The following is a 27,938-nucleotide window of genomic DNA, read 5'->3' on the forward strand; positions in this document are numbered from 1 at the left end:
GAATCGCCAGGCCAAAGAAACTAGACTGCTGGGACTGTCCAGGCTGCAGGGCCTGGGAGCCTGCGCGCCTGTGCCTGCGGGCCTATGTGCCCCAGAAGCCTGTTTTCACCCTGGGGCCCAGGGTGCCAGGAGGATCCTGTATTCCTCACATAGGGCCCAGGTTTCTGCAGCCCCCTCAGCCCAGCCCCTTCGCAGTCTTCCTAGCAGCAGAACCCAGTGTCTCCAGCCACAGCGAGGCGTGGTGGGACCCTGAGCAGGGTGCCCAAGATATGGCCCTGGCTGCACCAGCTCCAGCCATGGCCCTAGTCTGGCTTCAGGGCTCCTAAGCCTCAAATTTCTCACCAGACCCCCATGTGATAGCTGACTTCACAGAGCTGCACTCACCCTAAGACCCCTTAGAGGGACCCTCCTCCTCCTCCACCTGGCTACCAAGAAGGAGACCTTGGTGGATGAGAAGGGCTCCGACCCCTGGATGTTACTGGCTCTATAAAGGATTGTGTCCCCGCAAAGCCCTGCAGATCCCGTGGTTCCAGAGGCGACTAGGGTGTCCAGCCAGCTCGGTGAAGCGTGAACACACCTCCATTTATCTAACTTAGGGAGGTGGCGTTTGCTGTGTTCACTGTGTGGCCACCACTTGAACTGTTCTGATGTCCCTGCTGGGTTATTTGAGGCCCATGTGACATTTCTGCTGCTCGGAGTGGATGTTCCATTTCAGTGGTGCCCGTGAACTTTCCAAAGGACCTAGAGCAACCTCGTGGGCCATTTGATTTGAACTGCATTAAATCCGTAAATGTTTCAGGTGGTAATTGACATCTTTATACACTACTGTGCTTTGCAAACTAAGTGTATTATTTATTCCTTCATTTGGTTGTTTACAAAGAGTCTTCACGAAGTGCTATTATTTTAATCATCGAAGTTTTAGGTACATCTTTGGGTAGGTTGGTTTCTAGTACTTTTTCATTGTCTGACATTTTGGATGGTATTTTTATTTTTTTAAATTTTTTAAATTTTTTATTTTTAAAAAATATCTTTATTGACTTCAGAGACAGGAAGGGAGAGGGAGAGAGAGAGAGAAACATCAATGATGAGAGAGTCATTGATCGAGCCCGCAACCTGGGCCTGTGCCCTGACCGGGAATCAAACCCCGATCGCCTGGATCCTAGGCCGATGCTCAGCCGCTGAGCCACACCTGGCCGGGCTGGATGGTATTTTTAAAATCTGTCATGTTTATAGGATTTGGTTGACATATTATTTTGTTATCAGTTGACTATTATTTTGAGCCAGGGACCTGGCTCAAATTGTTAAAATTCTAAAAACTTTTCTGGACATGGTTTTGGGCTTGATAATTTGAAAATTAATAAAGTGCATGGTTATCTAGTAAAAAAAAAAAGAACTTGAGGCATGAGGCATGGAAACAGGGAACAGACTGATGGATCTCAGAGGGAAGGGGGAGAGGTGGGGCGGGAAGATATTAACCAAAGAACTTATATGCATACATGCATTATCCACGGACACAGACAATAGGGTGGTGATGGCCTAGGGCAGGGCAGGATCTTCGTGGAAGGGGGCAATGGGGGGAAAAAGGAAGGGACATCTGCAATACACTCAACAATAAAGATTTTAAAATATTTTAGATAAATAAATGGTACACTCACCCAAAGGATTAAAATATAAAAGTAAAATGTCCTATGTCATTTCTCCCAAATACACAATGGACATTCAAAGAAAATATATAGAAACATTTATAAGCAATGCTACAGAAAATAAACTACATAATTTAAAAGTGAAATCACATACCTGGACTACAGGAATCACAGAGTAATTCACACATGGTATAATAACTTTTAAAAAATCACTTATTTTTCTTTTAGACAGGTCCAGTTAGTATAGACACTTCAAATTTTGAGATAGTCATTAATACACTAACAGAATCTTGCTCTCAGCAATGAACACAACATTTGAGGGCATGCATTATTTTCATAAAACTTAAAATCCTAGATAAAAACAAAAATACAGAAATGAGTTTTCAGCAGCAAAACAGATAATTCTCTGATGTAGAAACGCAAAATGTTCTGAGGAAAACAGTAATATATCTGTTAAACAAGAAAATTTAACTGTAATAAATCTGGGAAAAGTCTATAGCTATATAAGCTCTACCTTCAGCTTTCCATTTTATTAGCAATTATATCCTGCAATTCTATTCATTTGTTGATAGCTACATTAATTTAATTATCTTCTGGTAATTTCAATATATTTACATTTTTCTAGTCCCCTAGAAATCTTCCTCTTTCAATCCTTTTTACTCAACTTTTTTAGTCCCTCTCTAGTAATATAACTTTTTCTGTGACTAGTCTAGTTCCATGTAAAATTAAAAAAAAAAAAAAATTTCATAAGAATGACAGCTCTCCTAAGAGGTAGAGTTTCTTGTGTTAGTTTCATTTGTCCTCCAGTTTTATCCACTGCATTCCCAGCCTGTTTCATTGCATCAGTGTCTACACAGACGCCACCCTACAACTTCAGCCACATCCTGTGGAATTCGTAGCTCTCACACCCATCATTTCCTTTATGCTCCAGCAGAAATAATTTTATCCATATTGCCAGTCACCAGCAATCGTACTATTGCACCTTCACCTCTCCAGTTCATGTCTCAGATAGACACCAGGATTTATCTTTGATTTATACTATCACATTTACACCTAGTTTAAAATTAACATTGAATGAAACATTTCCAATGAACTACAATTCTCTATAAAATGTTACCTGATCTTTGAAGGTCCTTTAAAAGAAGCCCTTAGTCATTTACTAATAAATAAGCTCACCACCACCCCAGCCCCATTTCCCATCAATCTAAACACCTTAGGCTACGCTTTCTTCCCCAAACACAGCATATATTTCACATTACCCTGCTGTCCGTTGAACTGTTCCCACAAGGTTAAGGTTAGATTTTATTTTTAATGTGAAATGAACACTTAGTGGAAAAAATTTTATAAAGAACCTTGTGTATATTAAAACTTATTACAGAAAATATGAAGCATATCCCAAATTAGGTAGAATAGCATAATAAAGTCCCAACAACCCCTCACCCAGCTTGAATGATTATTAACATGACCAATTTTGGTTCAACAATTACTCCATTTCCTATTTCCCCCAACCCTTACTCCATTATTTAAAGCAAAACCCTACGTCATTCCATTTTATACTAATATACTTCAGTAAGTACCCTTAAAAGATATGGATGGTGTTTTGCTTTTACAGAACCACAATTTCATCACCACAGCTTAAAAAACACCTTAATTTTTTAATGGGGGTTGGAAGGATGGGAGATAAACATGAAAGAGATTAAGTACAAATTGCTAGTTATAAAAATAGTCATGGAGATGTAGAGTACAGCATAGGTAATGCAGTCAATAATATTGTAATAAGTATGGATGGTGCCAGATGGGTACTACACTTGTCCTGTAAGTCACATCATAGGTATATAAATGTCTAATCGGTATATTGTACACCTGAAGCCAATATAATATTGTATGCCAACTATATTTAAAAAATAAATTAAATTTTTTTAAAGTTAAAAATAAAAAACAAAAAAATCCAAACTTAATTCATTATCATCAAATAGCCAATGTTCAAATTTCCCTAAATGCCTTGTAAATATTTTTTAAACTGATTTACTCAAAACAATAAGCGAACATGATCAACAAATGTACTAGGTTGATGTGTCTCCCTTTTTCATTTTATTTTTATCTTTTTACTTTCCTGACATTTATTTGTTGAAGGAGCAGGGTCTTTTTGCTGTATATTCTCTCAAGTTTTATTTTTTTCTGAGTGCATCCCCAAATAAATGTTTAAGATATTCATTTAGCAGTTCCAAACCTTGCTTGCAGATTGGAATCACCTGGGAGTGATCTAAACAGCTTGAAGGCTTGGTCCCATCTCCAGAGATTTTGATTCTCTGTCTGGGTGCAGTCCTGACACAGGGAGTTTAAAAAGCTACCCCGGTGTTTCTACTGTGCAGCTAAGGTTGAGAACTGTTGCTCTCTCCCAGGGATCCTTGACTTTGGCTGCACATTGAATCACCTGGGGAGCTAAACAATCTTCTCATTGTGAGCTTCTGACTTAACTGAGCTGGGCTATGACTTGGTACTTGGTTTTTGAAATCTCCCTAAGTAATTTAATGGAAGACAAGTTTAGAATCACTGCTCCGTCCCATGCGTTCTGATGGCAGTTCCATCTGGTGGCTGGATTGGAAGCACTTTTATTGCAGTTCACACTCCTTAGTAGAGCATTTAACTTAATGAATCAGGACGAAATCCCCGTTTCACTGGGTTCTACTCCATGTTAGCCCATATTTCAATGCACCTATTTAGATTTTTTAAATAGGAGCCCCAAAGACCAAGGCTTCTCCATAACACACAAAGTCCTTCTATTACCATGTGAAACTGAGTAGAATTTCCAGAGAAACTAGTCACCTGTGAATCCAGACTATCAGGAGAAAATGGAATTTCAGAGCTAAGATTAAATGGGACCCCTTTGAAAAAACTTATAAATTTAAGCAGGTCACTTAAAAAGGTGCGATTTACTCAGCCTTTTTGGGATGATACTAAAGAAATACCCAAGGTTAGCAAGAATAGACTTACAATGAGGAAACAGGCGCCAAGCATCACAGCTTTCATTTTCACATCAAGGTCTACAGGGAACTGAATGTCAAAATCACTGTAATCTGTAAATGCCTCTCTCACAAAACCAGTCCACTGCTTGGAAATCTTGCCAACCACATTTTCTTCATCAAGGGATTTAATCTAAATTGAAAAAAAGTGACAGTCTTAAAGAATTCTAGAAAACTAATAATAAAACTACTTTCAAATCTGGAATAAAAAGAAATGAATATGTTACTAAACTTACATGCAATACGTAAGCATGACCATTAGATCACTCGTCAGAGGCATATAAATTCCTGTATCTATAGATACATGAAAAAAAGTCTTTGCTACAGAAAACTTATATGAAAGTAGTTTTACTGAAGTATTTAACATCTTATATTGTACATTAAGACACAGTACTAAATCTTTGAACTGATCTAAAACAAAATTTAATCAGGAAAAGATACAAACATGAAATGTTTCTTTGATGCAATTTCTAGAAGCCATCAGGAAGGCAGCAAACTAAACCCCCATGTGACACATCTGCAGTAAGACAAGCACAGAGTTTCCAAAGGCTGAGTGACTAAATGTGATGGGAGGGACACTACCACTTGCTCTCAGCAGGCACACAGGAAGTGCTAAGGGCCTGGGAAAGGAGACTAGCAGTTTTGAGTGGAGAAAGTATCCAATAAGTAACTTGAGGGGATGCCACAGGTCCAGGGCTGGGATAAGACTGGACAACAGGAGAGAGGAGGAGGAACAACAAAAGAAAAAAGCTCTGAAGTAAAATTTTTCTAATTTTACAATTCTTCCTGAGGAAACTCCAGGGCCATCATAGAGTTGAGAAGATCGTAGCTGCACAATTGCAGCTCACCAAGTGGGCATGTGGGGGCTGAGGGTAGGCACACTCACCACGGTGTGTACATGTAGGGTTGAGTCAGCCCAGGAAGAGAAATGTCCTGTTCAAAATGTACACAAGGTAGCCACGTCCAGCAACACCCTTTGGAGCCCTGGCTCAGGTTGGGAGCTGCTAAATAAATGTGGGGAAACTAAGCACAGTTGACTCATTTTATTCTGGTGTGGGTGATAGCATGCGTTACTGCTCCCCAATATTCATCACCCCTCCCCCTGTAGGCCCAGTATTCTTCCCTGAACACTGATACTTAGGCTTGGCCATGCGACCTGCTTGACCTATGGAACGTTAGTATATGTGATAGTGGGAGTGAGCGGAGACCTTGAACATGGCTAAGTGGTTTGGCCTGGCTCTTGCTCTCCAGTGATCAGCCACTAGAAATTCATTCGGTCTTGCTACAGCTCTAGAATGAGCATCCCTGGAGCAGGCCTGAGGCCAACTTATAACCTAAATCAGAGCCACCTAGTGGAGCCTGTGTGTACCCACTGTGACTCAGCTGACCTGCAGACCCATGAGCATGGGAATAAATGCCTGCTGTTTTAAGCCACTGAGCTTTAGGGGCTTTATACACACTATTCTGGGAAAAGAGACTAACAAATCTTTTGCATCCTTTTAGTGTTTTACCTCTTAATAGCTGTCATCTAAGCATTTGTAGTTTGTAAAGTAATCTTATTTTGCTTTTTAAATTTATTTTTAAGTTTGAAAATTTTTGAAAATGAATAATACAGAGGATAAATTTTGAGCCACAATAATACCACACTAGGTTTAACAGATATTAATATTTTCCCTTTTTTATTCCTATAGCAAGAAATCGTATACTTCATCAATATTCATGCAAAAAAGTAAAAAACAGCTTTTTAATGGAAAGGATCAGAAATATGAATAATGACAATTGAAAAGTTATCAGGACTAGGTACTTTTTAACTAAATTCTAGGTAACCTTTTAAAAACAGAAAATCCATATAATAAAGTTCTTTCCTCTTTGAAATAATAAATTCTATTTGTGACACAATAAGAACTATATCTTTAGTTTTTGTCTTTGGTTCCTGACATAGAGCTTTAAAACTCCTTATCTTTTTGAGTGATAGGAATTATAGGAGAGTCTTTTGTTATAATATTTGGTCTTTGCCTCAGGTTATTAGCACATAGATCTTAAAACCATTGTATTCTCCTGAGTGATAAATCTTTTGTAGGGTAATGAAATGACTGGTGGCTGTGGGTCCCTGATAGCTTCAGGATGAGGGCTGGTCACCAGGTAGTCCAAACAATGATTAGAGACTTGGCACTTTTACCTCTTCCTTGACTCCTGGGAAGAAACAGGGGCAAGAGATTGACTTAATCAACAATGGTCAATGATTTAATCATCCATGCCTATTTAATGAAATCTATGTAAAAACTCCAGATGATGGGGTTTGGAGAGCTTCCAGATTGCTGAGTGCATCTATGTTCTGGGAGGGTGGTGCACCCCCATCTCCATGGGACAGAAGCTCCTGAACTCAGGACCCTTCCAGGCCTTACCCTATATATTTTTTCATCTTGCTGTTCATCTGCATCCTTATAATATCATTTATAAAAACCTGTAAACATGAGTAAAGTGTGTTTCTGAGCTCTGCAATCCATTCTAGCAAATTATTGACCCCAAGGAGGGCATCATGGGACCCCTAGATTTATAGCAGTCAGCCAGGAGTGCAGAATGTCTAGGACTTGTGGTTAACATCTGAAATGAGGGCAGTTAGTGGGACTGAATCCGCAACCTGTGGGGTCTGCATCAACTCTGAATATTTAACGTCAAGTTGAATTAAGTGTAGTGCAGCCAGTTAGTGTCCAGGGAGTTGGAGAATTGTTTGGTATGGGAACTAGTCCCCCCATACATTTTGTGTCAGAAGTGTGGATACCATTATGGCATATTATATTTGAATTAAATTTACAAATACATAAATTTAATACCAATAAATGTTAAAGGTATTTTAAAAAGAAAACTATAGACTCACCTATAATGTAAATATAATGCAACCTCCCCCCCAAAGGACACTAGTACATATACCTAGGTAAGTATCAAGACAATATACTGTAACAAAGCATAAAATACTAGAAAATTGATGCAATTCTAAACAAGTGCTCATATCAATGGCTGCTGAAAAGATATTTTATTATTTACTAATTAGGCATTTATATAACATTTAGCATACACATGGCATGCAAAGACTTTATGATTGATAGGTAATTTAATGCTCATAATAATCTTGCAAAATATTTACTATTATTATATGCAATTTTCGGAAGAAAAAATGAAGCAAAGGAAGGTTAAGTACTTTGTATAACATTACACAAATAAGAAATTATGGAGATGGGTTTCAAACTCAGGCATTCTATCTCCAAAGTCTGAACTGTTGACCACTATGATATTCTCCCTTTAAAAAAGTTAGATATCAATTCCTAATAAAAATCTCAGTTGAAAGTCAGCAAATGATGTTCAGTAGCACAAATCTGCCTGCCTTCTGTCTTTTAAATAAATTTTTATGAGCATACAAATATGTCCATTCATTCATGTATTGTCTACAATTGTCTACAGTGGTAGAACTGAGTAATTGTTACAATAACCATCTGTCTTACAAAACCTTAAATATTCTCTACATGACCCTCTACCAAAACAAACAAACAAACAAACAAACAAACAAACAATATGCTGATTCTTGCTCTAGGCAAGGTAGGAATAGAAAAATGACATGAAAAACAATAGAGATGTCTTTTAAAATTATGAAATATTTTAAAAGCAATATTTTTCTAAATTATGGGATATTTGCTACTATTTCAATTGAAATCATCAACATGGTAGGTATTCTCACTGTTGTAATCATTATAATTTGCTGTATTATAAGTAGGCTGGGAAAAAAATGAGCCTATTGGTATATAAAGATTACAAGAGCTACCATAGTCTTATTTGCACTGTGATTTTATACCTAGATAAACCACATAAATGAAGCATAAACACCCAATTTTAATACTAGAATACTGTTATATGACTAAATAAGAGGTAAATAGAAATAAATAGCTTTTCTTAGTATTAGTTATCAGCTTCTAAAAATATAAGTATTCTTCCCTATTGGTAATAATCACTATAAATTACTTAGGATTAAACTTAACAAAAACAGGCAGAAGTTCTATATGATGAACCTACGTGGTGTTATGAAGAATAGAATTAGATAAAAATGAATTAAAAGACATAACACTCCGAGATGGCACAGGTTTAGTATCATAAATGTGTTAATTTAAAAATAATAGATTTAACACAATTCTGATTAGATTCTAACTTCTGAAAAATTGAATGACATGATCTTACTGCTCACATAAAAGGAAACATTAAGATAATAGCAAGAAAATATGATAAAGAAGAATGAGTGGTCATTTTGCTATGACAGAGGACATATCATTAAGCCACCATAATCATACCATAAGGCATCGCTGAAAACCATATAGTTAGGTTATTGCAACAGAGGAGAGAATTTAGAAACACACCCCATTACTTGTGGAATTTAATGCATGGCAAGCATAGTATTTCAATTTAGCAAGGAATAAATAGTCTACTTAATAAATTCTGATGATGAACTGTCTATTCTTTTTTTTAAAATTTTTTAAAAAAATATATCTTTATTGATTTCAGAGAGAGGAAAGGAGACGGAGAGAGAGAGACAGAAACATCAATGATGAGAAAGGCATTGATCGAGCCCACAACCCGGGCATGTGCCCTGACCGGGAATCGAACCCCGATCGCCTGGATCCTAGGTCGACACTTAACCGCTAAGCCACGCCCGGCCGGGCACTGTCTATTCATTTAAAGAAAATAAAGTTTGTCCCTATCTTGTACTAATAAATTTCCTGGTGAGATAAAGATTTAATTATAAATATAAAAAAGAATAAATAAAATAGAAGATTTGGGGAGGGACTTCATAATTAAGAAAACCAGGAGCAATGAAATTTTTGTATGGAGAAAAGATAAATATAAGTATAAAGATATATATATATAGTCTAAAAACAAAAGTTAGATTTGTGGAAACTGTAAATCAGAGGATAGATGCAGGATTGTTTACAATAAATAAATAATTTTTATAAATTTACAAGAAAAATGTAAACCCAATAGATAAATGGATATTAATAGACAATACAAAAAAGAGGAAAAACAAGTAGCCATTAAACCTAGAGTAAAATGCTCAAAATCCCTAATGGTCAGGAAATTACATATTAAAGTAAGATAAGATTCCCCCTTCCCACTTACATATTTTATTTATATACTACACTTTGTTTATTTATTTGTTGTTAATGGACTTTTGGATTGTTTCTACTTTTGGCTGTTGTGACTAGAGCTGCTGTCCACATTGTCCAGTCTTATTCCTTTTTAAATAATTTCTTTTTTTATAATTTTTTAAAATTACAGATGAAATACAATATATTAGTTTCAGGTGTGTGAGCCAGTGATTAGATATTATATAACTTACTAAGTGATCACCCCAATAAATCTAGTACTCATCTGGCACTATACACAGCTATTACAATATTACTATATTCCCTGTGCTGTACTTTACATCCCCGTGACATTCTGTAACTATTAACTTGTACTTCTTAATCCCTTCACCTTTTTCACCCACACTCCCAATAATTCTCCCATCTGGCAACTATCAAAATGTTCTCTGTATCTATGAGTCTGTTTCTAATCTATTTGTTCATTTACTTTGTTTTTTAGATCTATTTTGTCTGGTGTAACTATTGCTACCCCAGATTTTGTTTATTTCCATTTTCATGAAATATCTTTCTCTATCCCTTTACATTCGGTGTGTGTGTCTTTTGACCTGAAATGAGTCTCTAGTAAACAGCATATGTAAGGGTCTTGCTTTGTTATCTATTCAGCCATTATATGTCTTCTGATTGGAACATTTAATCTATTTACATTTAAAATAATTGTTGATAGATATGTATTTATTGCCATTTTATTATTCATATTTTTATCTTTTTTCTTCTTCCTAAAGAAGACCCTTTAACACTTCTTGTAATACTGGTTTTATGGTAATAAACTCCTTTAGCTTTTTCTTGTCAAGGAAGCTCTTTATCTGTTCTTCGATTATAAATGATACCTTTGCTGGGTAATTCTGATTATAAGTTCTTGCTTTGCATCATTTTTAATATTTCTTTCCACTCCCTTCTGGCCTGCAAAGTTTCTGTTGAGAAATAAGTTGATTCTCAACATCCTCTACTCCACTGTTGAGTCCCTGTGATGCAGTCATTTCAGCCAGTGCATTTTTCATCTCTGACTGGTTATCTTCCATGTTTTCTATCACCATTTTTATGTTTCTTATCTCTCTGCTGAAGTTCTCACTAACTTCATCTGCTCTTCCCCTAAGTTTGTTGAGCACCTTTATGACCAGTGTTTTGAACTCTGCATTTCACAGATTGCTGTCTCTATTTTTAGTTTTTTTTCTGGAATTCTGTTATGCTCTTTCATTTGGGACATATTTTTTTGTTTCCTCATTTTGTCTGCCTCCTTATGTTTGTTTCTATGTTATTAGGTACAGCTGCTATGTTTCTTGGGCTTGGTAGAGTGGCCTTACGTAGCATGTGTTCTGTAGGGTCCAGTGGCAGAGCCTCCCTGATCACCCAAGTCAGGCACTCGAGGTGTGCTCCCTGTGAGGCTGTGTACACCCTCTTGTGGTTGAGCCTTGTTGCTGTTGGTGCATCAGTGGGAGGGACTTATCCCCAAGCTGATCAGCTGCAAGGACTGGCTGTGAGCACTGTGGAGGATCAGCCATGCAGAGGCCCAACTCAAGAGCAGGACTTAGTTCAGTAGGGCTCTGGTGCCTGCTGAGTCTGCCTCTTGAGTGGGTCACTTTTGGAGGTGTTTGGGTGGTGCTTCAATGTCGTCTAAGGCTGTCCACTAGGCCTACTGGTTCTTGAGTCTCCTAGAAGGTGAAAGCCAAGTTTAGCTGCTACCTGTGCCCTGCCCAGGGCTACCTGGAGCAAACTACAAAGTGATCTGCAGATGGTGCCACTTGTGCTGGGTCAAACCAAGGCTGGCTGCTGCTAATACCACACCTGTAGCCACTTAATGAAAGTTACAGGGCACGCCAAGGCCAAATGCTGCCTGTTTGAGAGATTTTAGTAAAGCCCAAAGCATGAGCCAAGGCAGGCTACTTGTATGAAAAAACCACTGGAAATAGCTTGGTTTGGGCATGCAAATTGGGTGGGATGGGGTCTCAAAAAATCACCAGGGCAGGGCGAACAATGGTAACCAGGTTGATGGAGACTCAGATATGGTGCCTGCTTGTTGGTTCTGTGGGGGTAGGGCACAGTAAAGGAACAATGGCTTCTGTCAGCACTCTGTCTGGGAGGAAGTTACCCCTCTAGCTCTCGTCCTGATGCCAGACAACTCAGTTCCTCCCCCTATGTCCCTGGTGTCCTAGCACTGGAGCTTACTCTGAGTAAGTCTACGTGTGGGCCCTTTAAGAGAAACACTAGGACTCCAGTAGCCTTCTGTCTCACTCAGCCATAATCCCCACTGTTTTTCACAGACAGAAGTTATGGGGACTTCTCTTCCTGGCACTGGAACCCTGGGCTGGGGGGTCTGTATGGGGCTGGACCCCTCACTCCTCAGGGGGGATCTCTACATCCAAGATATTCCTCCATATTTTTATCCACTACACATGGGTGTGGGACCAGCCTGTTCTGATTCTCTGCCCCTCCTACCAGGCTCTATGAGGCTTCTTCTTTAATCTTTAGTTGTAGGACTTCTGTTCAGCTACATTTCAGGTGGTTCTGAATGGTGGTTTTCCTCCAGGTTAGTTGTAATTTTGGTATGGTTGTGGGAGGAGCCAAGTCACACATTTACTTATGCTGTCATCTTGATTGGAACCCCAACTTGCATATTTTAGATTTTCTTTTTTAATTTGAAGTTTCCAGTTTACCTAAACTATATTTTGGTGTCAGTTTTTCCCCCATCCAGAACTCCTTGTACTTTCTGAATATGAGGGTCCATAGCATCAAGTCAGCAACATTCTATCATTTGTCTCTCTGAATAACATCTCAGCGCATTCTCTGTCTTCTCTTTCACTGTAGCTCCTCTTTGACTACTCTTTGGCAAAGAGTAGTTTATTTTTCCATGTCCCTTCAATTTTTTTGTCCCTTCAAATTTATAATATTTTCCACTACTGTTTGTTTTCCACATATGGGTAATCCAGTTCACTAATTTTCTCTTCATCTGTATCTAATTTGTAGCTTACCCTTTCCAATGAGGTTTTATTAACGACTATTCCTCATTATATTTGGCTTGTCTTCAAATCCTCCTGTCCTTTGTTATTAGTTTCATTCTTCCCTTTTTTGTTTAGTCTCTTTACTGTTTATTTTGGTGTTTCTTGTATGATTGCAGACTATGCTATTACATGCAGTTTGTTCTTGGATTGGTACCTAGAGAATTATGTAAGTTTTGAATCTTCTTATGTAAAGATAGGTGTGTTTTTTTTCTGTAGGAATAGAGGGTGCCCTTGGTGATTAATCTCCTTCTAATGTTCTTTCACATTTGCTCCTGCCATCTGTAACTCCACTCAGGATCTATTTCTAAGTTTTGAGATTCCTGAACATACCATAATGGTGGTATAAATTCAGATTTCAAACTCATAGAAGGGCCTGGATTGGGATATCAGTTTAATGTATACATATTTTCTCCCTACCAAGAGTCCTGGAAGGAGATAATATTCCCTTATTATCTCCATAAGATATAGAAGAAAGTCTACTTGTCTTCTCTTCACCCTTGGGATAATCTTCTTATGGCTTCAACTACTATGTGTATGCTGAAAACTTTCCAATATTTTCCTCTACATACCTAAAATTCAAGATAACTCAAATACAAATCACTAACTTCCCACAAATCAACTGTCTCTCCTTCAAGATTGTTATCTTTGCCAAATACAATATTTCAGCTTCTTAATTCTCGGACATCAGATTCATCTCCAGGTTTTCTTTCATTCTCAACTGACATCAAATTCCTAGGACAGTTCCACTCAGTATATTTATGAAATATCTCTGATTTATTCTTCCTACAGAATGACTCCTGCTGTGTTCAGACTTTATCTCTTTTCTACTCCAAGTTTCCATAACCACTGACACCATGATGTAGTCCATATTCCATTGTGGTCCCTCATACTCAAAATTCCTGATTTAAGTTGTCAAGGGGAAGGGGAAGAGGGGACTGGATGAAAGAAGGTGAAGGCTTTAGCTAAAGAATATATATATACATATATATATATATATATGTGTGTGTGTGTGTGTATAACCCATAGATACAGACAAGAGTGTGGTGGTCAGAGGGAGGGGAGCCATGGGCTGTGTAAAGGTGGACAAAGGAGGGGAAAGTGGGGATGGGCACATCTGTAATAGTGTTAACAATAAAAATAAAGTTAAAAATAAAACATAAAAAAATTAAGTATTTTGTCTGATATAAAACAAAGAAATTGATTCAAATGACCATTTCTCAAATCTCTGAAAGAAGGTACCTAGCTAGCATCATTTTAGATGCATAGAAGAAAAGTTAACTTATTACATATAATGAACACTCTAATTTTTCTATTGAAAGGTTTTCTGGATGAAATATAAATTCCTTAGCATTAAATATAATAATTTCACAATGTATTTTTAGTATTTTCACCAATTCTCCAAAATAAATACATGCCAGCTAAACTTCTGTTAATATTGTTCCTTGAATGAATAATTATCTTTCCACTCCTCTGATCTTTGATAAGTATGCCATACTCTACATAAGGAACTATTATACATGCCTCTATATAAAGTTCTTACACATACATTTACACACACACATACACATTATACAAATTCCTTTAAAAGAGTCTTTATAAAGGTTCTTTACATATGTGTGTCTTCTTAGAATTGTCCATTTCTGTCATAAGTCTATTATATCCATGAAGGAAATAATTCATCTTTATATAACCAGAGTCTAATAGAGGGATTGAAAATCATATAATGAGAAAAGTCAGATAGGTAACATAAAAGTGAAGGGATAGCACAAAACCTGAGGAAGCTGGGAAAGTGAAAGAATTCCCACATCTTATTATAAGGGGGCATCCTTGCTTATTATAAGGAGATTTCTGCCCCCTCTGTGAAAATGTGGGCCCAGTTTAACAGATTTTATAATTTTCCAGGAGAATCATAATATCAAGATTAGCTTATAAAATTTCCTGATTTTTAAACATTTGCTAATAAATAATTTGGGCTTACTGCCAGGCCACCTGTTGGAAAATGGCTGTAATGAAATTGCTCCAAGTAGAAAGTACACAGATAATTGTGGTTTCTAACAATCAAATTTAATACAAAGATAAAGATAGAGACCATGGAGAAGCATAACTAGGTAGCACATCTTACACTATCTTCCTGAAAACTCTCTCTGCACAATTTTTGTAGGAACTCAAAGATGTCAGACCTTCTGAAAGGGCCAAGAGCACCAGGAGCCCATGTTTCAGACTGAGAAAGGATCCACAGGCTTTGGCAGTCACATGTAGGTGACAAGGTTAACCTTCTATTCAAAATGAATAATACATAGAAACCACCACGTTTAAATGGTAGTTGTTTTGCTTATATTTATTTGAGTGCAAGGCTCTGCTTTTCTTTTTTCCCTTTAGCATAATGAACTCTGAAGCTCAAGGAGATTAACTTCCTTTCTGACCAAAGTAAAGTATATGAGCACATTGTCTCCCTCTTGAGATAATAGGACACACATATTTATTTAATATATTTGTAACATCTTACACAATTATATTTTCCTTATATTTGGAAACCAAAACCTATAAAATTATCACATCTCTTACCTCAAAATCAACATCTCCACAACACTTGCATGCAAAAAATGGACCAATAATTCTTAGAATATCCTTTTTATTCTCATTTTGAATTGTAAACTTAGGCAGATATGGGTGCCTGGTCTGAATAACATAACCTATTGGTGTACCAGGAGGAGCATAAATTTCTACCTGTAAAAGTAAAAAAAAATGTAATCATTGCCATCGTCGTCATCATCATCACCATGTATAATAAGAACTCTCATTTATTGAGTGCTTTTTTTGTAATGGGCAATAATCTTCTTTTCCAGCTTTATTGAGGTATAATTGACAAGTTTAATTGTAATATATTTAAAGTGTACAATGTGATGATTTGATATACATACATATTGTGAAATGATCACCATAATCAAGTTAGTTAACACATCTGTTACTTCATATTGTAGTGCTTGAGATCTACTCTCTTAGCAGATTTCAAGCATACAGCACAGTATTATTAACTATAGTCACCGTGCTGTACATTTTATCCTCAGGACTATTCATCTTACAACCAAAACTTGGTGCAGTTTCACCAGAATTTCCCTATCCTCCTCTGCACAGTCCCTGGCAACCACTATTCAAATCTTTGTTTATATGAGTTACATTTTTTAGATTCCATATGTAAGTGATACCATATTGCATTTGTCTGTTTCTGTCTAACCTATTTCACTCAGCATAATGGTCTCTCTGTGCAGCTATGTTGTCTCAAAGGCAGGGTTTTCTTCTATTTGGCTGAATAATATCCCATTGTATACATCTATATATCTATATACCTATATATCATGTTTTCTTATCCATTCATCTATCAACCAACACTTAGGTTGTTTCCATATTTTGGTTATTATAAATAACCTGCAAGTAATATGAGAATGTAGATATCTCTTTGAACACCTGATCTCATTTCCTTTGCATATATACCCAGAAGTGGGATTGCTGGATCATATGCTGTTTTTCATAATGGCTGTAACAATTAATATTCCCACAACCTTGATAAATTATGCCTTGTTTTTTGATAACAGCCATTCTAATAGGTGTAACATCTCATTGTGGTTTTGATTTAAATTTCTCTAATGATTAGTTCTCTTGATCACTTTTTCATATACCTATGGACCATTTGCATGATTTCTTTGGAAAAATGTCTACTCAGCTCCTTTTCCTACTTCTAAGTAAAAGATATGTTCTATGCAATACTTTATTGATAACAAACAGCTACCAGGCTGGTACTATTCCTATTTATAGAGGAAGTAACTGAAGAACAGAGAGCTAACTAACTTGTATCAGATTCCCCAGCTACAAAGTGGACGAGATGAGTCACAAACTCCGCCACTGCCTGCATAGACTCCACTCTTAAGCACTGCTCTGCTGACCTTGTACATTTTTAAATTTCCATACTTATGAAACATGTCTAAATTACTAAGGAACTCTGTTCTCAAACTCCTTTAAAAACAGTGAATTAGATGCATGAACAGAACCCTGATGATCACTGGTGCAACTTTCAGATATGCGTGCTGATGGTTCTACAACGGAAAGGAACTGGGGCCTGGAATCTTGGCTCTGCTATTAGCTGGGTGGCCTTGAGAGTTCCTCAGTGCGCTCATTTGTAAGTGATGTCGTCCTAGGCTGTTTTCTAAGATCCATGTTTGTTAATGTGCTCTTTACATTTGGAGCATATTCCATCAAACTCTCCACTTTCCCTCAGATATTCCTATGGACAGATACTGTTATACCTTACCTAAATGACTTAACACACAAAATAATTCAGCAGGAATAACTTGTTATCTTTTGAAAATTAATGCAGTCTTAGACTTCAAATATCTATGTGGCTGTGCCTCAGTCTGTTCCCCGGTCCCACAGCTACTTGTTGGAATCACTGACCAGGCAGGGCTGGTCTCAGGCAGTGGAAGACAGGCAAAGGCCAACTATCCTGTAGGCCCTCTGTGCCCTGGTGTCTCTCCGAGATCCACACTCTGAATCAGTGAGCTGGCAAGTAATATGAAACAGACACTTGGTCTTTAGAGAGCTGAAGGTACCACACCTAGCATATTTCTATTATAGGAGACTCAAATATATTAATTTTTAAAAATGGGGAACTTAAACACACAGGAGTGGAGATTTCTCAGAGGCAGTCTCCCCTGGGTTTCTTCCTTAATAGGGTGGCCCAAATTGTTGGGTGAACATGTCTGTTCTCTTCCACGTTCTCTGTACACTTGCTCCTGGAATTGTACTCTAGGGTATTCTCTGGGGTGCCCTCCTCCAGCTTCAGGCAGGCCTCTCCTGGTCATTTCAAGTAAGGGACTTGACCAAGGTGCCTTATCTTCTCAGCTCTCCCCAAATTCAGACTCTGAGTGATGCTCATTCCCACGAGGGACTTTCTCAGGGCGAGGGGGCTCACTACTCACTATTTTACCCCTGCCATCCTTCTTGTCCACATTACTTTCAAGCATAAAACAATATCTCATGGGAAATCTTTAGAAAATCTCATTTGATTATATAGATTCAATGAAAGGGTGAAAATTTTTGTTGAACTGCTTTAAATATTACGCTGGTAATTTCTGACGGACCTGGTGAAGGCAGCAGGAGCAACAACAGCAGTCACATTTCAGTGGTTTCTCCATAGTTATGACCTCTCGGCCCATCAGATCAAGAATCCTCATGCTAAAAGGCCTATAACCCCCACAGCAATTTCGGGTACAGCAACCAGTATCTTCCATGACAAAGTAAATCTTCTGTCCAAGGCGGTTTTTAATTTCGTATTTGTTATTTGTTTCAATATGTATGATGACTGAAAATAAAGAAGAGGAGATCTTAACCACCATTATGTTTAAAAATATGATGAATCTAAATACTTAAAATATTTTCAGATATTACCTGAGATGATACTTCACGCCCCATAGTGTGAACGAAAAGGAAAGGTGTTTAGAGATGATTTAGGCAGGGAAAAACAGCAACGGAGGACAAGCAGGGGAGGGTAGAGAGGGCTACAAAGAGTCTTCTGTGAGACTCGGAAAAGAAAACCCACATCCTCCTAGTTCCACAGACTCCTGTCGGGAAGGGAGGCTCAGCGGCTGGGGGATGGGCAGTGCTCAGATGGCCGCCGTCCCGCTAGGTGTATGCAGAGCATGTCCACTTGATTGGTTCAGTTTTCAGATATTCGTTAGGGAGGGAGGAGAGGATGACTGCTATGCCCAAGCTCTGGGAAACAGGATATAAAATAAATTGGCTTGTGACTATGTTTTGTACCATGTTCATGGCTTGCTTTTTGCATGAGTGAGGGAAGGTAATGAAGGCGTTTACTCTCAGTGCACACCTGTGAACAGGGAGAGAAAGTGCAAGGGGGGGTCAGAACTCCACACTGGGTCCCGGGCCCTGTTCAATGCAGCAGTAGTAGCCAGAAGTGGGAGGTGGTATTAGACAAGGGGGAAAAGTGCTTGGCAACCGGGCTGCAACTCATAGAATATCTAGACCACTGGCACCCTAAGTGAACTCTATACCTTGGAGGGGCTGATCTCCTCACTGGGGAAAGAGACATGCTAAATACTGACACCCGCCTGGCATCTTAGCAAAGTCTCCCCAGGGGAACCCACATTGGAAACTGCTCCTTCTTAGTGCCAGGAAGGAGCAGTTCCTGGTCTCACTTGTCCAGAGCCCCCATTAATCTGGGTCCTAGGATGTTGCAAGCCACCCAAATAACAAGTGGTTAAAAGAAATATATGGAGACAAAGCAACTCTAATATCTGTGTGGATGGACTTTAATTCAGAGAGAGACGTCCTGCACAAAGTCTAGCACCAGGACCTCCTTCAGTGTCTCTCCTCTGACTCACATAGGCCCTGGACTCTGCCTTTATAAGAACCACACTCAAGCTCAACATCTGCCAGTCAAATGTTTCATGAAAAACACACAAAAAACTGGTTTATGAGATGGTATTACCTAAGTGTTTCATTAAGTAAGTAACTAAAAAATCTTGTTTATCTGTAAAATGAGATCAATGGTCTTATACAATCTCTAAATTTATTTCTTGTTACTTAAAAAATAAAAACAAAAAAGAATTCCATGACTATATCTCTAAGGTCTATTAAATTTTTATTGGATGCTTTCATTTTTATAAAATTAATTGGTGTGATCTTGGTTAATAAGATTATATAGGTTTTAAGTGTACATTTCTGTGATACATCATCGGTATATTGCATTGTGTGCCTGCCACTGAAAGTCAAATAATCTTCCATCATCATATATTTGACCCACTCTACCCTTTATTACGCAGCTTTCTTCTGGTAACGACTGTACTGTTGCCTGTGTCTGTCAACTTTGTTTGCTTTTCTTGTTTGTTCATTTGTTGCTTTCAGTTTTATATCCCACATATGAGTGAAATCATATGGTTCTCTACATTTCTGCCTGACATAGTTCACTTAGAGTGACATCCATGTTTTTGCAAATGGCAGTATTTCATCTTTCCTTATGGCTGAGTAGTATTCCATTGTGTACATGTCCCACATCTTCTTTATCTAGTCTTCTGTTGCAGGACACTTTGGCTTCTTCCATGTCTTGGCCACCGTGAATAATGCTGCACTGAACATAAGGGTGCATATGACTTTGAGAATAAATATTTTCAAAGTTTTCAGGTAGATACCCAGGAGAGGGATTGCTGGGTCGTATGGCAGCTCTATTCTTAATTTTTTGAGGAATCGCCAGACTGCTTTCCATAGTGTCTGTCCCAGTCTACATTCCCACCAGCAGTGAAGGAGGGTTCCCTTCTCTCCACAACCTCTTCAACACTTGTTATTGCTTGTCTTGTTGATAGCAGCCATTCTAACAGGTGAGAGGTGGGATCTTATTGTAGTTTTGATTTGCATTTCTCTAATTGCTAGAGAGGCTGAACATCTTTTCATATATCTGTTGGCTGCTCATATGTCTTCTTGGGAAAGGTGTCTGTTCAGGTCCTCTGCCCACTTTTTGATTGGGTTGTTTGTTTGTTTGGTGTTGAGTTTCATGAGTTCTTTATATAGTTTGGAAACTAAATCTTTGTCAGAGCTACTGTTTGCAAACATCATCTCCCATCTGGTTGGCTGCCTGTTTGTTTTGTTGTTGGGTTCTTTTGCTGTGCAAAACCCTTTTAGTTTGATATAGTCCCATTCATTTATTTTTCCCTTTACTTCCCTTGCCTTTGGGGTCAAGTTCATAAAATGTTCTCTACAACCAAGGTCCATAAGTCTGGTACCTATTGTTCTATGTAACTTATTGTATTGTTTTGGGTGTCACATTTAGGTCTTTGATCCATTTTGAGTTCATTTTTGTACATGGGGACAAACTGTAATCCAGTTTCATTCTTGTGCATGGGGCTTTCCAGTTTTCCCAGCACCATTTATTGAAAAGATTATCTTTACTCCATTCTGTGTTTCTGGCTTCTTTTTTCGAAAATTAGCTGCCCATATGCATGTGGTTTTTATATCTGGGCTCTCTATTCTGTTCTACTGATCTGTGTGTTTCTTTCTGTGCCAATCCCATGCTGTTTTTATTATTGTAGCTCTGTAGTATAATTTGAAGTCAAGTAGTGTGATACCTCCAGCTTTGTTCTTTTATCTCAGGATTGCTTTGGCTCTTTGGGGTTTTTGTGGTTTCATACAAATCTGATGACTTCTCATTCCATTTCTTTAAAAAATGACATTGGTATTTTGATGGGGATGCATTAAATCTGTATATTGCTTTGGGTAATATGGCCATTTTAACCATGTTGATTCTTCCAATCCATGAACATGGGATATTTTTCCATTTTGTTGTGTCTTTTTCAATCTCTTTTAATAATGCTTTATAGTTTTCAGTATATAGGTCTTCCATGTGCTTTGTTAAGTTTATTCCTAGGTATTTTATTCTTTTGGTTGCAATTGCAAAATGATTTTTTTCTCTCATTTCTTCTTCTGAAGTTTTGTTGTTAGTATACAGGAAGGCAATGGATTTTTTAACATTGATTTTTGTATCCTGCAATTTTAATGCATTTGTTTATTGTTTCTAATAGTTTTTTTGGTGGAGCCTTTAGGGTTTTTTAAATACAGAATCAAGCCATCTGCAAAAAGTGATAGTTTTACTTCTTCCTTCCCTATTTGGATGACTTTAATTTCTTTCTCTTGCCTTATTGCTCTGGCTGGGACTTCCAGAACTATGTTGAATAAGAGTGTTGAGAGTGGACATCCTTGTCTTGTTCCTGATTTTAGAGGAAACGTTTTCAGTTTTTCCCCATTGAATATAATATTGGCTGAGGGCTTATTGTATATGGCCTTTATTATTATGTTAAGATACTTTCCTTCTATTTCTATTTCATTGAGTATTTTAATCATAATTGGATGTTGTATCTTATCACATGCTTTTTGTGTATGTTGATAAGATCATATGATTTTTATCCTTTCTTTTGTTAGTGTGGTGTGTTACATTGACTGATTTACATATGTTGAACCATCCTTGTGCCCCTGGAATGAACCCAACTTGGTTATGATGTATTATTTTTATGATGTACTGCTGTATTTGATTTGCTAGTATTTTGTTTAGTATTTTTGCATCTGTATTCATCAGAGATATTGGTCTGCAGTTTTCTTTTTTTAAAAAGTGTTATCCTTGCCAAGTTTTGGTATCAGGAGTATATTGGTCATAAACGTGTTAGGAAGTGTTGCCTCTTCTTCAACTTTTTGGAAGAGTTTGAGGATAGGTATTAACTCTTCTTTGAGCCTTTAGTAGGCTTCACTGGTGAAGCCATCTGGTACTGGACTTTTGTTTTTTGGTAGGTTTGTTTTTGTTTTTTTTAAAATCTTTATTGTTGAAAGTATTACAGATATCCCCCTTTTTTCCCATTGATCCCCTCCACTCCATATCTGCCCCCACACCCCAGGCCTTCACCACACTATTATCTGTGTCCGTGGGTTATGAATATATGTATATAAGTTCTTTGATTAATCTCTTCCCACCCACTCCTCCCCACCCCCGCCTTCCCACTGAGATTCAATAGTCTGTTCCATGCTTCTATGTCTCTTGATCTATTTTGTTCCTTAGTCTGTTTTGTTTATTAGATTCCACAGATGAGTGAGATCATGCAAAACTGAATCCAGAAGAATCAGAAAACCTGAATAGGCTAATAACAACTGATAAAATCAAAGCAGTAATAAAAATACTACCAGTGGACAAAAGCCCTGGTCTGGATGGCTTTACAGGGGAGCTTTCTAATTCTTTAAGTTGTAGGGTTAGATATTTTACTAAAAATGTGTCTTGCTTTTTTGACGTAGGTCTGCAGTGCTATGAACTTCCTTTTTAGGACTGCTTTCACTGTGCTCCATAGATTTTGGGTTGTTGTGTGTTCATTTTCATTTGTTTCCAGGATTTTTTTTATTTCTTTCTTGATCTTATTGGTAACCCATTCGATCTAGTGTGTCATTTAATCACTGTTTCTGTGTTGACTTTTTTTCTGAAATATCTATCCCGTGAAGTCAGTGGGGTGTTAAAAGTCCACGATTATGACTGTATGGCTGCTGATCTCTCCCTTTAAATCCTTAAGGTTATTACTGATAGGTTCTTATTTATTGCCATTTTAGTTATTTATGCCTATATCTCTCTCTCTATTTCTTATTATTACAGCAGTTTCTTTAACATTTCTTGTAATGTTTCTATTTTAACTTCTAATTACAGCACTCCCTTTGACATTTCCTGCAATGCTGGTTTGGTGGTGATAAACTCCTTTAGCCTTTTTTTTTTTTGTCTGGGAAGCTCTTTATTTCACCATCTATTTTGAATGATAGACTTGCTGGATAGAGTAGCTTTGGTTTCAGATCTTTTTTATGCATTACTTTGAATACTTCATGCCATTCCCTTTGGCCTGTAGAATTTCTGATGAGCTCCTTATGGGAACCCCTTTGTAGGTAACAGATTGATTTTCTCTCTCTGCCCTTAATACTCTGTCTTGAATTTTTGGCATTTCAATTATGATGTGTCTGGGTGTGGGCCTCTTTGGATTCTTCTTGCTTGGGACTCTCTGTGCCTCCTGAACTTGTATGACATTTTCCTTGACCAGATTAGGGAAATTTTCTGCCATTATTTCTTCAAACAGGTTCTCTAAACCTTGCTTACTTTCAACCTCATCTGGCACTCCTATGATGTGAATATTGTCATGTTTCCTGTTGTCTCACAGCTCTCTTAGATTGTCCTCATGTTTTATAATTGTTTTTTCTTTTTGGATCTCTGATTGAGTGACTTTTTTTGCCCTGTCTTTTCATTCACTGATCCGACCCTCAGCTTTCTCTAATCTGCTCTTTATTCCTTTAAATCTATTCTTTATTTCTGCTATGTCATTCTGAATTTCCTTCATAGTTTCCATATGTTCCTTCATGCTGTTGAGCATCCTTACAATCAGTATTCTGAATTTTATATCTGATATATTGCTTATCTCCATTTCATTTGCCTCTTTTTTTCTGGGGACATCTCTTGTTCTTTCATGTGGGGCTTTTTTTTCTCTTTTTCTTTTTTTTTGCCTCCCCATTTTGGCTGCCTGTTTGAGTTTGTTTCTATGTATTAGGTAAGCCTGCTAGGACTCAGTCTTCTTGGAGGGTCTCTGGTGCAGGCCAATGTCAGACACTGTTTGTGACTGGCCTTGAGTACCCTGTTTGGAGCTATCAACAATCCATGGCTTGCAGTACCCTCTGTTAGGTCTGGGTACATTTGGACAGCACCAAGATGCACACCAAAGTCTGCTTTTCCAAGGCCGGGTCCAGTAGCAGGTGAGGCAAAGACTCAAACACTCTGAATTCTGCCTCTGCCTGCAGGCTGAGTAATCTGATTGTCTTAATGAGTCTCAGGCTGTAGAAACTCCAGGGAGTATGCCTAGAGGTTTGGATGCAAGGTGGGGCAATTGCTTCCCCCTCAAGCAAAAGCTGTTTGGAAGGTAAATGTCTGACTGAGAAAAATGTCCTCTGCAGTTTGGAGGAATGACTTGGCACAGGAATCCAGAGTGGTACCCTCTGAGCTCTATCTCCAGAGCCCACATCCTTATATTCTTGTTACACAGCTCCAGTCCACTCTGCCCTCTGTGTGCTGGAGCCCAAGGTGAATGGTTGCACATGAAACTTTGTGCATTTGATGGGGTGCAATAGCCTGAATATTGATTTATAGTTTGTATAACTAGTTGTACTTATTTCATAGTATTATGTACGATATATTGTTACAAGTTTGTCCTTTCCAGACCCTTTGTGTTCCCTTTGAATTCAGCAGACCAATTTAAGGTTGGATGGAAACCCACAGGGCAATGAAAACAGTCATAAATCCAGAGGCACAGAACAATCAGAGACATGTGCTGACCATAAGACTCAGATACCGTTTTGTCCATGCATATCCAGAATGATCAAGAACAATAGCTGATGTCTGCAAACCTCTGGGGTTGCATGTAGCTGTCTCCCATTCCCAGCCTCAATTTACCCCATCCCATTCCCATTTATAGTCCTGTCCCTTGCACCATGCTGTAAGACAGGTTTTGGATGCTCATATGCTCCCTGTTTTCTGGGTTGGCTGGCCTTCTCACTAACTGCCTTATATGATTCAACACTGCCTCCGTTGAATTAGACACAGTGATGGGCAGCCCGAACCCCACTGGGGTCTCCTGTTAACATAAATTTGGTAACTCTGCTGGGACACTCCTCTGAGATCCTTTTGGAGGTGCCAAAGGACTCTGAGTGTCTGTCTAGATGTGGGGAACTCCATGAAAGTGCCTGTGAAAACTCCTTAGCAACAGCTGAGTCATTTAACTCAGGAACTTTCCCTAGCACCCTAGACTTTCCCAGTCACCTTTGCTGTTGGTTAAATCAGCATTCTGATTGAGCACCTGTTCTGGTCTGAAAGTCCTGGGCATTATAAGCCGAGAGTGGCATATTTAAGGTACCTTCTGTTTCTGGCATTTGTGGGTATTGAAAACTTGAATGCATGGGAAATGTATTGGCAACCTGTCCTGGCAGCCCACTGGTCCACATTCTGGCTGATTGGTCAACTTATGCTTATGATTCTATAACTAAAAAGAAAATGATCTTTTATTGCAATACTGTTTAGCCCATGTATGTTTTACAATCTGATGAATGGTGGCCACTGTTTGGATCTCTTAACTATTTTACTATTCTACAGCTTGAATTGTTCTGTCAGCGTTGAGGAAATGTGGGGAAGTGCCATATGTTCAAGCCTTTGTCTCTGCATAATTCTACTCTGAAAGAAAAATATGAGCAATAAATCTCCCCTCCGCCCCAAGTTCTTTCTCCCAGCAGGGCCAGAGATGCCAAAATGCCTTCAGGCAGAGGGCACTCCCCGTGGGAAGAAAAAAATGGTACTTTTACACTAAAGCCACTGGAGACCTGGGAGTTGCCTCAGTCTTGGGAACAGCTGAGAGGCCTGTTAGGTTGTTTCTCCCTCCACCTTTTCTCCAGCCTCCGAAAACTTGTGAAGGTCACCTTATCCCTGTTACAAAATTTGCCAGGAAAATGCCTTGGGTAATATTCGACTTTAAATCTCATAGAGTTGTTAAGACATAATGAAGAAATATAACTAAAATAAAGAGTTTTGATAAAGTTTTATGATTCAATTATATATATAAACATAATGTTCCAAAGTCTTAAGTAACTTAAAACTTTGGAGTCCTATTGAGTTAAATAATAAAATTTATTAAATATCTATGTTTTGTGAAATAACAGGATACTAAAATATTAATTGGTTTGAGTTTGCCTACTTTTGACTTCTTATTACAGAGAATCTAGAGGATGGATTTGAATCTGTTAATAAATATGTCTTACATTTTATTTGAAATATCTTTTAAAAAATGTGAATGTATTACTAACGAGAAATGTTAATTACTTGTCAGCTAAAAATTAAGGTTTCTAAGAGTTAAGATCATAATTAATTGGAAAGAAATTATATAGTTTTAGTAAAAGAAGGTATGAGGTACAGAGATACATTTTGAAGGAAAAAATAATGTGAATTGCTCTATATCTGAATGGGTAAGAAGGTTTGTGAAAGTTGTAGAAGGGTTGTGAAGAGAAATTTTAAAAGGAAATTATAGGTGACCTGAATAATAAATTTAATTAGATAAATGAATCTAAAGTAAACTAATACAGAATTTGTTTAGTCATTTTCCAGCCTGTTAAAAGGGAAAAAATCTTTCCTGTATTTGCCTAAGATACAAAAGTTTTATAAATTATTGAAATGGTTATATATTATGTTATATCAATCAGGTACTTGATCACTTTAAAATAGTCATCTTCTTAATTGTAGGAACTGAAATTTTGCTAACCTACCTATGTTTGTGTTTAATATCTTTTGTTGTCACTCTGAATGAATAAATAGTCCAATGCTATTTCATAATAATAATGATATATGAACTTTTGTTACATAAGTTGACAATCTTCCTAGGGTTTGAATTTTAGGAAACTTTTTCTTGACCTAGAATTAGCGTTAGGTCATTTGTATAAGCCTTGGAATGCTTCAAGGAAGGAAAAGCTTATACTTAAGGTACATAGGAAGCTTTGTCAAGTAAAGAAATAATAACTATATTCTATTTATATATATATATATGTTATCCAAATGATGTAAAAATCTCCAGGAGTCTATAAATTCTGACAGACTTTCATTTATAACTCTAAATGTTGTTCTGGAATATTGTGTTTTTCAGAAAGGACAGGATTTTATGTCAATTGCATTATAATCAAATCCATACCACATCATTTTAAATTTCTTCTTGTTATATAGAGACAGTCACTGTTTTGTTGTAATGAATTTGCAAAAATGTTACATCTTCTGAGGTTATCCATGGAAAGGATTCTGACTTATTTTAAATTACATATCTCTGAGAATAAATTTTCAGACCATCCCCTTCAAACTGGATGAGAATTACTGGAACTCTATAGAGTGTCTGGATTTATAGAAGTACTGGCAAGAAAAATCAGGAGAAACAAAAATTGATTAAGAGACTTAATGAACTGAAAATAATTATAGTGCTTGTAACTTTTGTTAAAAAAATATTTCTGATTTCTAATCTTTCTGTTTTTTTCAGACATAAGAAAACTTGTTTCTTTTCTTAAAGCAATTAGGTAAATTACATTTTTCTTTCTTCTGATCCCTTCAGAATTTGGCAATTTCTTAATGAGTCATGGCAATATGTTTCTTTGCATGAATTCAATAAGATCAGTTTTCAATGATCATTTTATTAATTGAGACTTGGGCTGGAATGTCATGTCTGAGAGAGACATGCCTGGACTCTGGATGTCACCAGGAAACCTCATGAAAACAAAGGCTGAATCTGAAGCCAATAAGAGCACCTTGGAGAAAGCCTGGTTCCTTGCTTGGTCATATAGTTTGTGGCAGTCTTTCCAGGTAAGGGATGAAGGTTGTTTTCCTGGGACATGGCAAGGAAAGAACCTCAAGATATTTGGGGGACCTCAAGAACTTGAGAAATTCACCTGAGTCTATAGGTATTGCAGGCAAAACCTGATGGCAACTAGGTAGCTGGCTTC

At 37.6% G+C, this 27,938-nt stretch overlaps 1 protein-coding gene across 1 annotated transcript in view; it reads right to left on the reverse strand.

Annotated features, from left to right (window-relative positions):
- Positions 1 to 1,889: 1,889 nt before the first annotated feature.
- The window catches only part of LOC107543807 (phospholipid scramblase 2-like), a 48,524-nt gene continuing 22,475 nt past the window's right edge, over positions 1,890 to 27,938 (reverse strand). Inside the window, exons 4-7 of the mRNA XM_087818511.1 lie at positions 17,984 to 18,204; positions 15,414 to 15,575; positions 4,638 to 4,799; positions 1,890 to 1,994 (exon numbers count right to left, since the gene is read on the reverse strand). Coding sequence (XP_087674637.1) covers positions 1,923 to 1,994; positions 4,638 to 4,799; positions 15,414 to 15,575; positions 17,984 to 18,204 — 617 coding nt within the window. The 3' untranslated portion in view covers positions 1,890 to 1,922. The remainder of the gene's footprint in view (positions 1,995 to 4,637; positions 4,800 to 15,413; positions 15,576 to 17,983; positions 18,205 to 27,938) is intronic.

Source organism: Miniopterus natalensis, chromosome 6 (assembly GCF_054644295.1).
Source record: "Miniopterus natalensis isolate mMinNat1 chromosome 6, mMinNat1.hap1, whole genome shotgun sequence".
Taxonomy (NCBI): Eukaryota; Metazoa; Chordata; class Mammalia; order Chiroptera; family Miniopteridae; genus Miniopterus; species Miniopterus natalensis.